The following is a 17,458-nucleotide window of genomic DNA, read 5'->3' as shown; positions in this document are numbered from 1 at the left end:
ATCAGAATGTACATGCGCATGCAGGCATTCGGTTCTATAAAATGCTATGACACCTTACATATTACATTATAAAGTTATAAAGAGAAAAAAAATATCTATAGAGCCAAATGCCTGGGGTACATATATCTTAGTCTATACATCACATCTTTTTCGATGTATCAAAAGATGTTTCAATTCCTGTCCGTTAATGAATACAACAAGAAAATCATAATGTTTGGAGAATTTATGTCTGAACGGAATGAGTTTTGCTTAGAGAGAGTTTCGTCAACAAATATCTAACTTTTATTCCGCCATCTTGCGCCGGTATTAGCCGGTGAATCAAAACCGGCTGATCCGGCGTACGCCGATCGCGCAACCGGCGCACTTTTTCTTTGAATCGAGCGACTTAGCCGCCTCGCCGGGTCGCCGGCGGGCGCCCGCTGTTGACGAATCGAGCAGGGGTTATGATTATCTGGGTCACAAAACGAGACAAAAATAGCTCAGCCTCACTGTCAACACCGCGTTAAGCCAATACATAGGTCAGAGTCAGGTAGGAAAGCTACACTCGGACAGCAAATACAAAACTAGATTGACCATGGCGGCCTTCGCAGGTGTGTGGGTGGACGACTTAGCAGCAGGGAAGTGTGAAGGGTTCGATGAATTTGTTAAAGGAATGGGTAAGTATGTCGAATCGAGTTATCTGTACAAAATCGGCTTACGAATTGTTATCTCTACTTTTTAGGACTTAAATACTAAACACTCCTGAATGAGTCAGACTCACATTCAAAGTACAGTACTGTAGTTGTTAAGTTGTTGATGTCATATTTTATCATTAAGCAACGTCTTATGTATAGTTAAAGTTACACGGCAATACATTATTTAAAGAAAATTAAAAATGTTCCATTGCGTGTTCAAAAATAATATCTGTTTCACGATGGCTTGCATTTAACCAAGAGTTCTCGAAACGAATTAAGTAGAAAATGGACTTAAGTTGAAATGTTAAGCATAAGTAACATTTACGGTTGTGACTGCTTTTTCTTTCGATAAGAAGGGGGTTTGACTTTTTTCCTGTTTTTGAAGTAGGCATCTTTTCAGGTTTGTTGAGTATGTATCCGTGACTGTGCGAGTTGAACAAGATCCTATTCATATAAGTTATCATGGTGTATCACGATCAATGATATGAAATAAATTAATGCATGATTGGCTTCGGTATTACGTTATACTATTAGTTATATAGTCAGTTACTGACCCCTATAAAGGCATAGAGGGTCAGTAAGATTTATAGGGGGCGAGGGCGAGCCTCCTATACTTCTAACTGACCCTCTATGCCTTTATAGGGGTCAGTAACTGACTATATAACGAATTTATCGCATTGAGGACCATTAAACTGTTTCATTAATTCTTTGTTTCCTATTGCAAAGTATTTGTTTGGTCAATAATATGAAATCAAACTTAAATCATACTGGCGAATGATAACAAACAATCGACACTTTTAAAATAATTGGCCTACTTCAGTAGGCTATACATTTATTTATTCATTTATTAATTTCAAGAATTTTCAAATACTTTGTATAAGGAACCTGCAGAATAATACTGAATAATTCATAAATCAACAATAAGTTCGACATTCCTATGTACACAGTAGGCCTACCTCAATACTACAACAGACCGTCTGTATATTGAAAGCATCACAAACAAGAGTGACACAAACATCCATCTAACATTTTAAGCACAATCTCCTTGATCATCTGTGCATTCTTGCTGAGATAATCACTGAAAAGTTATGCCGATAAATTGGTTGTAGAGTGAGGATTGGTCTGTGGGTCCGAACACCTCCATTTGTTTATAATCACAGTCTAGAAAACGCTTGGATTGCTACGTTTGACTTTCGCCGCGTCATCAGCTTTCAAACTGGCGTAGGGGAAGTAACTCGTATTTAAAAAAATGGATTTCATTTAATTAGAAGTATTAAAACGATTGAAATTATTTTTACAGAAAAATTAACAAGTATATATATAGTTTTACGGTAATGAAGTGGTATATAGTTGACGAGAATGTGTTTAAATTTTGAAGCGAGGGCGACAGCCGCCATATTGCACCATAATAAAAATTTACTGACCCCCTATAAAGTGTTAGGGGGTCACCACGTGACGGCTCTCCGCCAATCATTTGGGGATATTTCTGTCCGAGGTGCGATAAATATGCATGTATTTTATTGTTTCTCTAATGATAAGGCTATTTTCTCTTAATGTTATATGTTTCACCACTGGACGAAAATTTTGTCTTAAATTTACCTTTGGTGGTACTTTGTGTGGTGACTTAACGTTCTTGATTCGTCAGTATGAAAATTACAGCACATTGATCAGTCCAAACTTGACCAGCGTGTGTTAGTTCAATCATAAGCCCCGAATATTTACATTGGACCCTTTCGAAATCAATGTAGCCTATTCAAATCTGCTGAGTGGACGCGAGCTGTTGTTAACGGTCCATACAGGTCAAGTCAATATTTTCATATGTTTACCGACATCTTTATGCATACATTTCTACCCAAGTTCTTTCGATAGCCGCTTTTCGATAGCCGCTTGGTCGTTTATATTATATACACGACTGATTAGTCCTTCCATGTATTGCATCAATATTACTCTCAATATAAACTGTGTTCATAATGACGCTTTTATGCTATATAATGTGTATGTATAACTATATATAAGGAACCTTAAAGCGATGCTTTTGTAACAATATTGACAATACGTCATAGAATACGCCAACAATATACGAAAGCTATACTAAAATTGCATACACAGGTCAGAAGAATAATTCAAAAAACTAATTGCTGCAAAAAAATCGCAGGTTGAAATCTTTATGAGGAATTATCTATTGCAATGTCAAAATCACCGTCTATAGATCTATACGGGAGCGTATTTTTACACGATATTAGAGGAAAACAAAATAGATCATTCACACTCTAAAATAACGTAATAATTGAGCCTCTTGATCTCTTGCAACACATCTGACTATCTACCAAGTTTTTAATCAAATTTATTGTAATTCCAGTATCAGGGTTTCGAGATAGCGAACCGACGTGGGTAGTGTACGATAAACCGTGCCATCTTTCGAAAATTGTGACGTAAAAAATCATGGCGTCACAATCATCAAAAAGTGAGACTAATCAACTGTAATTTACACACGTCGTTTTGGTTTCTCGAAATCGACATATTAATTTGGAAATTTGTTAATGTGGCTGAAACGTAAAACAAAAATTATCTTGACTACATATAGAACATGTGTCCGTTATAATCCAATTGGATTAAGACTTGAACAAAAGAGTCGCTTATAAAATTTAAAAACGTTTTCCCATCTAAACCTTTATTAAAATATAAAACCGTAATTAAGGAAATGGTTTTTCATCCTCAAAGTCTCTTTGGAGACGTAGTGCTGACCAAAGTGTATTTGCACTCCGTACCTAAACATATAGTTTCGATAATGTGTTTCAGGATACTCCGCGGAGCAAATCGAAGGGTATAGAGGACATATTGGAAAACAAGAGGTCATAGTAGATGGCAACGACTGGACCTACATTTCTGACTTCGCTGGACAAAAATCCACAAACAAGTTTAAGCTCGACATCAAGAACCCACCCGACACGGACCTGGAAGGGAATAAGTTCCAAGTGAGAACAGTTATAGATAGTACTTTTGTAAAATAAAGATTTCGATAGATAAGAACAAAACACCAACCCAAGCTATAAATATATATATTTACATCTCAAACTACCACATGAACAGTACATTCATAAATATTATGAAAGTACATGTATTGTTTAGAGAGATTTATTGCAGATTTTCGGCTTAATATATGCTGTGTATCTATCAATCAGTATTGCTTTGTACTGTCTGGCTGCTGGTGGTGTTTTTTTTCAATCAGTCCAAACACACATCACAAAAGCTGATGAACAACTCATCGGATCTTAATATAAAATTGTTTTTTCTTGCAAAAAGTAACAATTTACCAATAGAACTATGTACTAGACATTTAAGCTGGCATTGTGATTTGAATACATGAATACGTTATAAATGGGTTATGAAAAAGTGATGGAAGCGGTAGTTAGATATGATACATACACATCATTACGTTGATATATAAATATGATTGTTTTCTTTGTTTATGATCATCTACTTATTCTATTTAAGTTAATTTGAATCATATTCCATTAATTTGCAGACGACTCCTAAACTGGTTAACGACAAACATATGATTGAAGTTATTGAAACAATGAGGCCGAATGGACTGGTCACGACGACAATGGAAAGAAAAATCATAGGGGATGGGAGCAAACAACATATTGTAAGTCTTCTATTTATACGTGTTTATTCAATAAGAATGGTATTTTCTGCATAGCTGAAGGATAAATCAATACAGAATTTCTAAATAAGCTTGACTAATTAGCCAATATTAATTGTTTAAGTGACTGTTATGATAATATCATTAAAAGTGTAACTACGTTGAATGTATTACCCTCATAATTAGGAAAACAATAACATCGAATGACGCAAAGATTATAAAACCACATTCCATTAAGATATTTCAATATATTTTTTACAGGTGATTTCTCATAAAGAGTCTGGTGCAAAAATGAGTGTGTATATGCATAAGGAATGAGGGGAATCCCTATCGGAACAGTGCGGAAACTACCGTCACTCGATTAATTATCAAACTACGAAGTGTATGTACTATCTATAATGGGCAGATTGGTATATCCAATTGTATCCTACGCATTCATAATATATACAAACATTAAAGAATAAACCAAATCCTCAAATTTTATTCTCTAGTGGAACTTGTCTACTCATACTCGATTAACACAATAAAAGAAAGTGATTTAACGTTTCTGTTGTTGTTTTGTTTGTTTGTTTATTGTTTTGTTAGGGAGTACATGTATGTTGATAGTGTTGTAGGATATTCGATATCAATCTTTATCATGTACATTTTCACTTATTAAACATGTACATGTATCAGTGAGCAAAATGAAAAAAAGATAAACCCTTATGAAATAAACAGAAGTTAAAAGAAAAAGGTTATAGAGAGATACTGTGGTAAATTCTTAAACTTTGATTTATAAACATGAAAATCAAAGCGTGCAAAAAGAATTCGGTTTTGTACTGATTTAGTATAGGCGGGTCGTTGTTCTATAGTATGTTGCTAAGTTAACGAATGACATTTTAGCACAGAGAAATGTTTTTATATTTGGTTACCTTTATGCCAATACATATTACCATTGTGTCTTCTAACGTTGCTATCAATACCGTTCAAGACAACAACCCTGGATATTGATTGAAACTTATTTATGTTAATCTTCAATAATGTTACAAAGCTAGCATGTTTGAAGATGCCTTCATATACCTTACGTATGAACCAGAACTCTGTACAGGAAAGCTGAAGACCACCACTCTGTTACGTGATATATTATACATATATTATTTGAATGATTTTTTTACAAAGTTATGAAATATATTTGTCCTTTCCCTAATTTACTGTTATTGTTTATTATGTATATTTAGTTGAGCGCTCGCCCCTGTGAGAAAGGCTCTGGGTTCTGTCCCCTGGCCGAGACACACCAAAGTCTATAAAAGTGGTAGTTTCTGCTCCTGCTTAGCGCTTAGCATAACGGGAGTGGGACGACTGGTTCGCCCGTTGTCAGTATAATGTGACCGGGTTGGGTGTGTTGCTTGGTGCTTCGGCGGCATGCTCCAGTGATATAGCACTATAAAAAGGGCAACAGTTCCACTATCCGAGATAGCGAACCGACGTGGGTAGTGTACGATAAACCGTGCCATCTTTCGAAAATTGTGACGTAAAAAATCATGGCGTCACAATCATCAAAAAGTGAGACTAATCAACTGTAATTTACACACGTCGTTTTGGTTTCTCGAAATCGACATATTAATATGGAAATTTGTTAATGTGGCTGAAACGTAAAACAAAAATTATCTTGACTACATATAGAACATGTGTCCGTTATAATCCAATTGGATTAAGACTTGAATAAAAGAGTCGCTTATAAAATTTAAAAAAAACGTTTTCCCATCTAAACCTTTATTAAAATATAAAACCGTAATTAAGGAAATGGTTTTTCATCCTCAAAGTCTCTTTGGAGACGTAGTGCTGACCAAAGTGTATTTGCACTCCGTACCTAAACATATAGTTTCGATAATGTGTTTCAGGATACTCCGCGGAGCAAATCGAAGGGTATAGAGGACATATTGGAAAACAAGAGGTCATAGTTGATGGCAACGACTGGACCTACATTTCTGACTTCGCTGGACAAAAATCCACAAACAAGTTTAAGCTCGACATCAAGAACCCACCCGACACGGACCTGGAAGGGAATAAGTTCCAAGTGAGAACAGTTATAGATAGTACTTTTGTAAAATAAAGATTTCGATACATAAGAACAAAACACCAACCCAAGCTATAAATATATATATTTACATCTCAAACTACCACATGAACAGTACATTCATAAATATTATGAAAGTACATGTATTGTTTAAAGAGATTTATTGCAGATTTTCGGCTTAATATATGCTGTGTATCTATCAATCAGTATTGCTTTGTACTGTCTGACTGTTGGTGGTTTTTTTTATTTCAATCAGTCCAAACACACATCACAAAAGCTGATGAACAACTCATCGGATCTTAATATAAAATTGTTTTTTTCTTGCAAAAAGTAACAATTTACCAATAGAACTATGTACTAGACATTTAAGCTGGCATTGTGATTTGAATACATGAATACGTTATAAATGCGTTATGAAAAAGTGAAGGAAGCGGTAGTTAAATATGATACATACACATCATTACGTTGATATATAAATATGATTGTTTTCTTTGTTTATGATCATCTACTTATTCTATTTAAGTTAATTTGAATCATATTCCATTAATTTGCAGACGACTCCTAAACTGGTTAACGACAAACATATGATTGAAGTTATTGAAACAAAGAGGCCGAATGGACTGGTCACGACGACAATGGAAAGAAAAATCATAGGGGATGGGAGCAAACAACATATTGTAAGTCTTCTATTTATACGTGTTTATTCAATAAGAATGGTATTTTCTGCATAGCTGAAGGATAAATCAATACAGAATTTCTAAATAAGCTTGACTAATTAGCCAATATTAATTGTTTAAGTGACTATTATGATAATATCATTAAAAGTGTAACTACGTTGAATGTATTACCCTCATAATTAGGAAAACAATAACATCGAATGACGCAAAGATTATAAAACCACATTCCATTAAGATATTTCAATATATTTTTTACAGGTGATTTCTCATAAAGAGTCTGGTGCAAAAATGAGTGTGTATATGCATAAGGAATGAGGGGAATCCCTATCGGAACAGTGCGGAAACTACCGTCACTCGATTAATTATCAAACTACGAAGTGTATGTACTATCTATAATGGGCAGATTGGTATATCCAATTGTATCCTACGCATTCATTAAAGAATAAACCAAATCCTCAAATTTTATTCTCTAGTTGAACTTGTCTACTCATACTCGATTAACACAATAAAAGAAAGTGATTTAACGTTTCTGTTGTTGTTTTGTTTGTTTGTTTATTGTTTTGTTAGGGAGTACATGTATGTTGATAGTGTTGTAGGATATTCGATATCAATCTTTATCATGTACATTTTCACTTATTAAACATGTACATGTATCAGTGAGCAAAATGAAAAAAAGATAAACCCTTATGAAATAAACAGAAGTTAAAAGAAAAAGGTTATAGAGAGATACTGTGGTAAATTCTTAAACTTTGGTTTATAAACATAAAAATCAAAGCGTGCAAAAAGAATTCGGTTTTGTACTGATTTAGTATAGGCGGGTCGTTGCTCTATAGTATGTTGCTAAGTTAACGAATGACATTTTAGCACAGAGAAATGTTTTATATTTGGTTACCTTTATGCCAATACATATAACCATTGTGTCTTCTAACGTTGCTATCAATACCGTTCAAGACAACAACCCTGGATATTGATTGAAACTTATTTATGTTAATCTTCAATAATGTTACAAAGCTAGCATGTTTGAAGATGCCTTCATATACCTTACGTATGAACCAGAACTCTGTACAGGAAAGCTGAAGACCACACTGTTACGTGATATATTATATATATTATATTGAATGATTTTTTTACAAAGTTATGAAATATATTTGTCCTTTCCCTAATTTACTGTTATTGTTTATTATGTATATTTAGTTGAGCGCTCGCCCCTGTGAGGAAGGCTCTGGGTTCTGTCCCCTGGCCGAGACACACCAAAGTCTATAAAAGTGGTAGTTTCTGCTCCTGCTTAGCGCTCAGCATAACGGGAGTGGGACGACTGGTTCGCCCGTTGTCAGTATAATGTGACCGGGTGGGGTGTGTTGCTTGGTGCTTCGGCGGCATGCTCCAGTGATATAGCACTATAAAAATGGCAACAGTTCCACTATACAAGAAGACTTAACACGAATATACCACAGTCTCCCAAAACACGCACCTCGCACAACATACACACAAGCACTGCATACTGTAGACAAACTTACCAAACATTGCTGATACGATGTAGCACATTTAACAGGTCAGATTACAATAGATAGTATACATATCAGGCTCAATATACAAGTAAACATTCTTTAATAATCCACTTCGTAAGTAATCTTAGCAGGCTATAAATAAAGATTATATCACGGTAGTATTTCAATGCATTATTAAAAAGATTAGCTATACCTATAAAGGAACATAAAGTCAGCACGTGCTAGCAAGTGCATTAAAAGTGAAAATCCAAAAGATATTATCTTAATTGAAAATAACAGTTTATAATGATAAACGACGAAATGTATTTAAAACATTGATACATTTGTAAATCTCTTCAATATTATTTCTACCAAGCCAATATATGATACAAGATATGTTTAATGGTGGGGATAAACAAACTCTTTTTATAAAAAATTAGGTTTACTGGGACATAGTGTAAACATACTCTATGCAAAGCCCTAAGGTACACCGTGACGATTAATTCACAAACATTGATTTGACCTGCCCCATAGTGAACATTTAATTCACAAACATTGATTTGACCTGCCCCATAGTGAATGGACTGTCTTATCACGTCACACTTCCGTTATTGCATATTACAGAGTTTGCTCCCTTGCGGGTAGGTATCGATTGTTACACTCCAAAACGCATGACGTCAAAATCAATACCCACCAACAAGGGCAGATAACTCTGTAATATGTTAATACAGAATAACAAGAGGCCCAAGGGCCTTAACGGTCATCTGACTACCTTGGCAATAGCTGTATAGGAAATTAATTAGATATGATGTCATGGTTGAAAAATAAAAACACTTGGTCATGACCATGTAAGGATCATTTAATGCAAGTTTCAGTCAAACTGCATGGGTAGAACTTCAAGAAGTTCAAAATGTGTTTTCAAGATGGCGGTTTTGGTGGTCATCTTGGTTTTCGGGTCAACCCGACAAATAACAACACTTTGTTAGGGCAATGTCAGTATCCTTAAAATTATTCAGACAAGTTCGAGCAAAATCCCACTGGTAGAACTTGAGAATAAAGTCAAACTATATTTAAGATGGCGGGAGTGGTGTCCATCTTGAATTTCAGATCAACATAAGATATAAAAACAGTTGGTCACGACCATGACAAGGATCATTCATGCAAGTATCAGCTAAATCACACTGGCAGAAGTTGAGAAGAAGTTCAAAATTCAAGATTTTAGAATATTTGACCCCCCTGACCTTGATATTTGGTCAATGTCATTTATTTCAATAACTTTGGTAACCCTTCATCCCAGCATGGCACAGGCCAAATATGAGTACCCTGGACCTTTTGGTTATTTAGAAGAAGTCATTCAAAGATTTTAGCCTATTTGACCCCTGTGACCTTGCAAGTAGGTCAAGGTCATTATTTTTCACAACTTTGGTTGCCAGTCATCCCCGCATACTACAGGCCAAATATGGGTACTCTGGGCCTTATGGTTATTGAGAAGAAGTCATTCAAAGATTTCAACCTATTTGATCCTTGTGATCTTGACAGCTGGTCAAGGTCATTCATTTTCATAACTTTGGTAGCCCTTTTCCCCCGCTTGTTACAGGCCAAATATGAGTACTCTGGGCCTTATGGTTATTGAGGAGAAGTCGTTGAAAGATTTTAGCCTATTTGTCCCCTGTGACCTTGAAAGTAAATCAAGGTCATTTATTTTCACAACTTTGATAGCCCTTCATTCCCGCATGCAACAGGCCAAATATGAGTACTCTGGGCCTTAAGGTGATTGAGAAGAAGTCGTTCAAAAATTTTAGCCTATTTGACCCCTGTGACCTTGAAAGTAGTTCAAGGTAATTTATTTTAACAACTTTGGTAGTCCTTCATCCCCGCATGCTACAGGCCAAATATGAGTACTCTGGGCTACATTTATATGGTTATTGAGAAGAAGTCGTTCAAAAATTTCAGCCTATTTGATCCCTGTGACCTTGAAAGAAGGTCAAGGTCATATATTTTCACAACTTTGGTAGCCCTTCATCCCAACATGCAATAGGCAAAATATGAGTACTCTAGGCTATATGATTTTTGAGAAGTCGTTCAAAGATTTTAGCCTATTTGACCCCTGTGACCTTGAGATAAGGTCAAGGTCATTTATTTTCACAACTTTGGTAGCCCTTCATCCCAGCATGCTACAGGCCAAATATGAGTACTCTGGGCCTTATGGTTATTCAGAAGAGGTTGTTGAAAGATTTTAGCCTATTTGTCCCCTGTGACCTTGAAAGTAGGTCAAGGTCATTTATTTTTACAACTTTGATAGCCTTTTATCTCCGCATGCAACAGGTCAAATATGAGTACTCTAGGCCTTATGGTTATTGAGAAGAAGTCATTCAAAGATTTTAGCCTATTTGACCCCTGTGACCTTGAAATAAAGTCAAGGTCATTTATGTTCACAATTTTGGTAGCCCTTCATATCAGCATGCTACAGGCCAAATATGAGTACTCTGGGCCTTATGGTTATTGAGAAGAAGTCGTTCAAAGATTTCAGCCTATTTGACCCCTGTGACCTTGAAAGTAGGTCAAGGTAATTAATTTTCACAACTTTGGTAGCCCTCCATCCCAGCATGCCACAGGCTAAATATGAGTACTCTGGGCGTAATGGTTATTGCGAAGAAGTCGTTTAAATGAAAAGTTTACGGACGGCGGACGCCGACGGACGGTGCATGATGACCCTTCGGGTCAGATGACCTAAAAATACTCCAGTATTGGGAGTGAATCGTTGGGGGACTATACAACACTAGAATACAAACTAAAGTCATTGACTGGGTATTATGATCACCAGACCAACACTACAAGAAATATAACGTTTAATATATCATACGGTATCATTAATTAATTGTTATAACATTTGAAAGAGTGTAAGTGTCGAGTGTCGTGTTTAAAGAATTAACGCCATATACATGTATATATGTGTAGTGGTCAGTCTGGTGATATTAGAGTGAAGAATGAGTAACTGAAACACCCATAAATACAGGTGTACACATGCTACACCATTGACTACATACCGCGTGGTATATATAGAAGGACAATAAAAATGCTAAGCTAAATTGTTAATATATAATCCTAGGTTTAAAACTTTGAACATGTTTGGGAGATTCGGTTGTGTAGGCTCTCAAACGAGGTCGCAAAACGGGACGAACAAAGGCGTACCTAGCTGAATTGTCAATAAAGCATTCAGGATACTACATAGTGACGTGTAAGGAGATCAGGCGACACTTGCATTACGAACACCAAACAGAGCTAACGATGGCGGCGTTCGCAGGGGAATGGGTTGACGCTTGTAAAGCAGGAGAATGCAAAGGCTTCGATAAATTTTGTAAAGCATATGGCAAGTAGTTCTTCTCTTAGTGATATTTGACAATTGTGGTCCTTATTTTTTACTTTCCTTTTTTATGAAACTGGTACCAGGAAATAGAAACTATTCGGTAGATAATAAATATTTATAAGCTCTAAATACAAGCATTCACCTTTAAATTACAAACATGTACTAACTTTTTCCATCAAAAAACTTCCGAAGGATTCAGCGATTATTTTTACTGTGTTCCATTATGAGAAATACGTAAAAAGTACGTCTAGTGTTGGATTACAGAGAGAAAATCTACAGGCTATGCCGTAAACCACGAAATATGCTCGGTCTTATAATGGCAAGGTAAAAAACGGTCATCTGCATTGTCGAAGTAGAAAATCTATTCAAAAGTTCCTTATAGTGGAGCGGCAAGGCATAAAAATCGTTCAAATTTTGAAGAAAGCATGAAACTTTGCATATGGCTTCTATGGGACATGAAGTTTTAGGAATATTCTGGTAGTGTTAAACGTCGTGTAGAAGGACCGCCTTTATGTATTTCAAGATGACCGATGACTGCAACTATTTAATGGATGATACCACACCACTATCCCTTATCACAGCGAAATCACTTCGGCAGGCATTCGAGAGATACCGGCCTGGCAATATTATCTATCATTACCATTTATATAAGGACAAAAAAATTCTTTTCGATAAAATAGGGTACCGGTAGCAAAGACAAAATGTATCTTTCAGGATAATTTGTCAATATATATCCATATTGATGGAATGAAGGACTACCAAGGTTGTTCAAATAAATGACCTCGGCCTTCAATCAGCGGTCAAATGGAATGAACGCCTTAAATGACCTCAAAATGTGGTATTTTTCCTAACCTTAAGAAATATTGGTCCCGCTTAAGAGTAACACCAAATTTATCTCCATTTTCTCTTCTCTTCATTTCATCCGCGACATTACTTCAGGTGTCGCCCACTAGTATATAAACGAAATCAATTTGTCAGGCATCAGAGAGATGTGTGATTAAGATTCACCTTAACACAGACCTGCAAACAGAAGTACTAAATGCAAGGATAGCATGAGATGGCCGCACTTACATTGCATAACCACGTTCATGTCCGGCCGTCAACCGCGTCTCAGGAAATTGTATGTGGATTTAGGGAAAGAAATTCCCTCTATTGTTAATAATCAGATAAACTATCAGTGAAAATGGTTTGATGCAATCCTGAACGACTCCAACAACATTAACAGACTCTACTTATGGAAGTACTTCGACTAAGTTTATAGCAAGTTTTTGCCGCCAAAGCTTACCTCCTCTTATATGACCTCTTGTGTTACGTCTATTGATTCGACAGTAGTGGCACTAAAATTAACAACAAACACGTACTTTCGAAGATAGTCAAGATTACCTCTATGTCAAAGCTTTACAAATGTTAGCTGAGCCTCCAAGCTAGTCCTCCTAATCTCATTACAGGCTTAGGAGATAAAGGCAAGACCGATGATAGTGTTGCATTAAGAACAGAGATGAAGCGCTATGCATATGGTACCAAGGACTGGGTGAAAATAAATTTCAGCGATGAAGTGTTATACGGAAACGACTTGGAACAGCTCGGCCATCTTGGATCAAAATGGCGGTTATTTTGAAATTAAAAATAACATCAAATCATTTATGTATCAAACACTACAAAAGTATGAATACTCTCACTATATTTGCAGGTGTTCATTTCTTATAAAGTCAGCTTAGCCAATTAGATGTTTTATATACAGATATAGCCCGCAAAGGTGGCGGCCATCTTGAAATGCAAAATGGCGGTCCTTCTACATAAATTTAAACACTATCGGAATGTTCCTAGTTTGAACCTACCTGGTATAGAACGTAAGATATGGTTAGCAAAAGGTGGTTTTTGGAGGCCATTTTTAAAACCATTATGGCGGCCGTCAGGGGCCGTATTTTTTGGGGTCCATTTTTTCCTGAAAATCTTATGTCCTAAAGAAGCCATAAGCAAAGTTTCATGCTTTCTTCAAACTTCGAACGATTTTGCCATAACATCGACCTTGGCTGCTCCATAATTAATATAAAATATTAACTGTATCAAATAAGGACTTTTTAGCATCGATATATTGGTATGTACAAAATTATTAATTTAGCTATCCTACATCATCAATGTAGTTGTAGTCGTTTTATTCTCATACAAATACGTCCAAACGTGAGCAAAGCAGACTAGATTGTCATCATTAAAATTCGACCCAATAGATACATGTACTATGAGGATAATTCTGTTAGCGTGCTGAAAATATCACACATATTTCCTGATTTCTGCACTTTATTCTTCCATAAATACATGAATAACTGTGAAAAAGGTACCTTTTCTCACCCTGAAGCTGGTCTCTTACTAATGGAAACTAGATTTTGCAGAGCCTTACTAAATCTCACGATTTCCGTGTTAGGATACTGCAAATTAACGAAGTAAAGGTTATATTGAAATGTCACTGTAAAACAGATAAATAAACGATGACAAAAGAAAGTTTGTGTGTATTGTATTGGACCCGTATATCACATCTTACTAATACAAAGCAATACCACGTAACAAATACAGTTGGTAGGTTTTCAAAGTATTCGTATGATAATGATACAACTGGGTTTATTTGCATACATACCACCATGCAGACTATGGGTAATAAATATCTTCCCATACAAAGGTTTGTCTAAATACGCCTACATATTGATAGCTCAGAAAATATATTATAAGTGGTGTTTGTCTTGAACTTAAATTGAATCCTTGGCGGTCAAAGGTACACTGATACGACAAGATGAAAAAAAGACAAGACTAGGTTCGTCTTCAATGACTTTCTCAACAATGGGTTGAATTTATGGTGTCTTACTCTAGCTCCGATGGGTTACAGCGATGTATAATTATAATTCCTTAATTATTTGTTGACCTGTAAAGAAATTTAGCTCCCCTTGAATTCATTACGTATCAATGAACTGCTATCATTTCTATGGTGCTTCACGATTTAGGTTAAAACCAACGATGGTTCATTGTCACAAGCACGTGTCCTTACCTATGTGAGCCAAAAAAGTTCCTTTATTGTTCCAGGAATGAGTGATGAAGAAATTAAAGGATATAAGGAGCATGTGGGGAGACAGACGGTTATAGTGGACGGCGAGGACTGGACCTACATTACAAGCTTTGGTGACTATAAAGCCACTAACAAGTTTAAGATTGGACGTAAAAACGCGCCCGACAGGGATATAGAAGGTAACCTATTCGAGGTGAGAATAAAACTGTGTTTTAAAAACCAATTTATTCCTTGTTATAATGTTGAATCAGAAAACTTTTTCATATGCACTATTTTCTATATAATTAAAACCTGTTTTGATTCCAAGCAAACTTCAAGAGTATTAGGCTGTGTATGTTGTCTGAATGCTACTTTAACGGACGCCATTCCATGGCTTAGTAAAAATAAAGATATTGCCGTGTTCCTTAAAAGGAATATAAAGATTGCCAAAACAAGAGTACCACTTTCGAAATTACAATGGTAATGACACAAAGGCTTCTGATTGCTCAAACGTTTTCACATCATCTGCTTCTAATGTACATGTAAGTTTTTGATGATTATAAGGCCATCCGGACACAAGTGTACCGATTTCGAAACACTTGTATTACCATGGTAAAGAAACAATGGCTTCCGATTGCTAGCAATTTAAATCTTCGATTTCAGTATAATTGGAATATAAGGGTTGTGGTCAGGGGACTTTCATCATATTTACAATTAGCTCGTATCTACTTTATTCTCTTTTAAAGGATAAATCAAGTTGCCTTTTGTAATGTCGCTTCTGACTTCTACAATTTGTTTGTTAGTTAGGAAGAAGAGAAAAGATAAGATTCTAAGTTTAGTCTCCTTTTACGATCACGCAATAGGGGCAGCAGGTGCAATACTAACGTCCTTCCTGCATGGCAGTTGACAAATACAACGCAATGAAGTAATTTTATAGAAAAAAGAGCTTGAGTTACCCAATTTTGGAATTTAAATGTCTATACTAGATAGAGTTTGAAGGCCAGGACGACTTTCGTTGACATTGTAAAAGCTTAACACTATCCAGGTTAGATAAAGATTTAATGTTCATTAACGCAAATTTAGAAGATAATTTCAAACATCTGAGAATTAAAACATTTAAAGATCTACTATTTTTAGATAGGGACTGCCATATTGTTTTACGATTACGCACCCAAACTTCTGTTCCAAAGGGCTTCTGCAGTTTCTGAAAATAAAATACAAATGGTAAATATGCAACTTTAGATAATATTTAAATATGCGAAAGAGAGGCGGAAATATCATGACATTAAAACACTTTTGATTCTTTACACTAAATAATGCTATTTTAATTCCATTTATTGAGTAAGCAAATATTAGATCACCTTCTGAATTGTTGCAGTCAACACCAACTCTAATCAACGACAAAGAGATGAAGGAAGTGATTGAAACACAGAGGCCGGGTGGAACAGTGACCACAATCGTTAAGAGAAAAATCGTAGCTGAAGGAAAACAGGAAGTTGTAAGTCTTCAGGTTATCTATACAACTATACACATCCGTATCTTGTTTCTTAAGTCAATTCCATCCTGAAGTATAATTGCAATCATTTTTGTTTCACAAAGTCTTGTTGGTAAACTTAATCTGCATAGGGATATTATGTTCTCCTCAACAAGTGAATTTCTAAACCTCAAGTTTTGTTCAAAAGTATAACTGTGTTTCCCTTTCCTGTCAATATCAATACGGCAAAATGATATGTTATAGGTACTAAGTTAAGATAATAACATATATATGTAGACTTAATTAATCCACAAACCTGTGTGTTGTGTAAATAATAATATCATCACGTGTAAATGTTTGTCTTACAGACCATGATTCATGAAGCTTCAAACACAGAGATGATTTCTTATGCGCTCAAGCAATAAACAAAATCCACACAGGAAAGATATGGCCATGAGACTGACCATGGGACTGACCATGAGAATGACCATGCCCATTCCATCAACATAGACATTCAAGTCAAGTATCAAAGAGGAAAGTAGTTGAACCGAACCTGTTTTAGTTTTAAGGACTGAATAAGCTTTAAAAAGGATCACATCCATTATTGGTTTTCGTAGTGCAATGTACAGGAATATTCTGTTGCATTAATTAAATTATAAAACACTAATTGATTGTATGTTTTTCTTTTGTTCTTGTTTTTTTTTTATTTTCAACTTACCAAATGAGGCAGACATTTAGTAATCGACAGTCCACCATTAAATGTATGAAATTTAATAACAATATTAATCAGGTAACTAATATAAATAGACTTAATCAGATATAGATTTAAAAAACTTGGAATTACCGGATATTCCATCAATTTTTCCAAGGACGCGGTTACCCAGTTTGGATATGTATTATACACTGACCAATGAAGATGACCCCTAGTTAGCAAATATGGAACAAAAATATTCTGATGTACATAACTGTATTTTATTTTTGAAAAAACCATCAGTATGAATTTTGAATTGCATCAGTTATCATTTATAATGTTTATATGCTAA

At 35.5% G+C, this 17,458-nt stretch overlaps 2 protein-coding genes across 3 annotated transcripts; both read left to right on the top strand.

Moving 5' to 3' along the window:
• The first annotated feature begins 439 nt into the window (after nt 1-439).
• Nucleotides 440-7,583, top strand: LOC138329451 (uncharacterized). 2 transcript variants are annotated; one of them, XM_069276465.1, is made up of 4 exons: nt 440-656; nt 6,201-6,376; nt 6,931-7,053; nt 7,312-7,583. In XM_069276465.1, the coding sequence occupies exons 1-4, from the start codon at nt 575-577 to the stop codon at nt 7,366-7,368; spliced, it is 438 nt and encodes a 145-aa protein (XP_069132566.1). In that variant the 5' UTR covers nt 440-574; the 3' UTR covers nt 7,369-7,583. The 2 variants fall into 2 exon arrangements, with proteins under 2 accessions (XP_069132566.1, XP_069132565.1); XM_069276464.1 differs by lacking the exons at nt 6,201-6,376; nt 6,931-7,053; nt 7,312-7,583 and adding exons at nt 3,474-3,649; nt 4,201-4,323; nt 4,582-4,862 and having other exon boundaries at nt 466-656.
• A 4,136-nt stretch (nt 7,584-11,719) lies between these two features.
• Nucleotides 11,720-17,082, top strand: LOC138329450 (uncharacterized). Its single transcript, XM_069276463.1, has 4 exons — nt 11,720-11,910; nt 14,980-15,155; nt 16,320-16,439; nt 16,784-17,082. Exons 1-4 carry the CDS (start codon nt 11,829-11,831, stop codon nt 16,838-16,840), a joined length of 435 nt encoding a protein of 144 aa, XP_069132564.1. The 5' UTR covers nt 11,720-11,828; the 3' UTR covers nt 16,841-17,082.
• The last annotated feature ends 376 nt before the right edge of the window (nt 17,083-17,458 follow it).

Source organism: Argopecten irradians, chromosome 8 (genome assembly GCF_041381155.1).
Source record: "Argopecten irradians isolate NY chromosome 8, Ai_NY, whole genome shotgun sequence".
Classification (NCBI taxonomy): domain Eukaryota; kingdom Metazoa; phylum Mollusca; class Bivalvia; order Pectinida; family Pectinidae; genus Argopecten; species Argopecten irradians.
This window is presented reverse-complemented; position numbering and strand designations above follow the sequence as displayed.

Bases quoted from the DNA above. Each gene is read 5' to 3' on its own strand.
- LOC138329451 (XM_069276465.1), top strand. From the start codon at position 575: ATGGCGGCCTTCGCAGGTGTGTGGGTGGACGACTTAGCAGCAGGGAAG. The intron at 6,377-6,930 runs GTGAGAACAGTT...ATTAATTTGCAG, and splicing joins TGGAAGGGAATAAGTTCCAA to ACGACTCCTAAACTGGTTAA. The intron at 7,054-7,311 runs GTAAGTCTTCTA...TATTTTTTACAG, and splicing joins ATGGGAGCAAACAACATATT to GTGATTTCTCATAAAGAGTC.
- LOC138329450 (XM_069276463.1), top strand. From the start codon at position 11,829: ATGGCGGCGTTCGCAGGGGAATGGGTTGACGCTTGTAAAGCAGGAGAA. The intron at 11,911-14,979 runs GCAAGTAGTTCT...TTATTGTTCCAG, and splicing joins TAAATTTTGTAAAGCATATG to GAATGAGTGATGAAGAAATT. The intron at 15,156-16,319 runs GTGAGAATAAAA...GAATTGTTGCAG, and splicing joins TAGAAGGTAACCTATTCGAG to TCAACACCAACTCTAATCAA.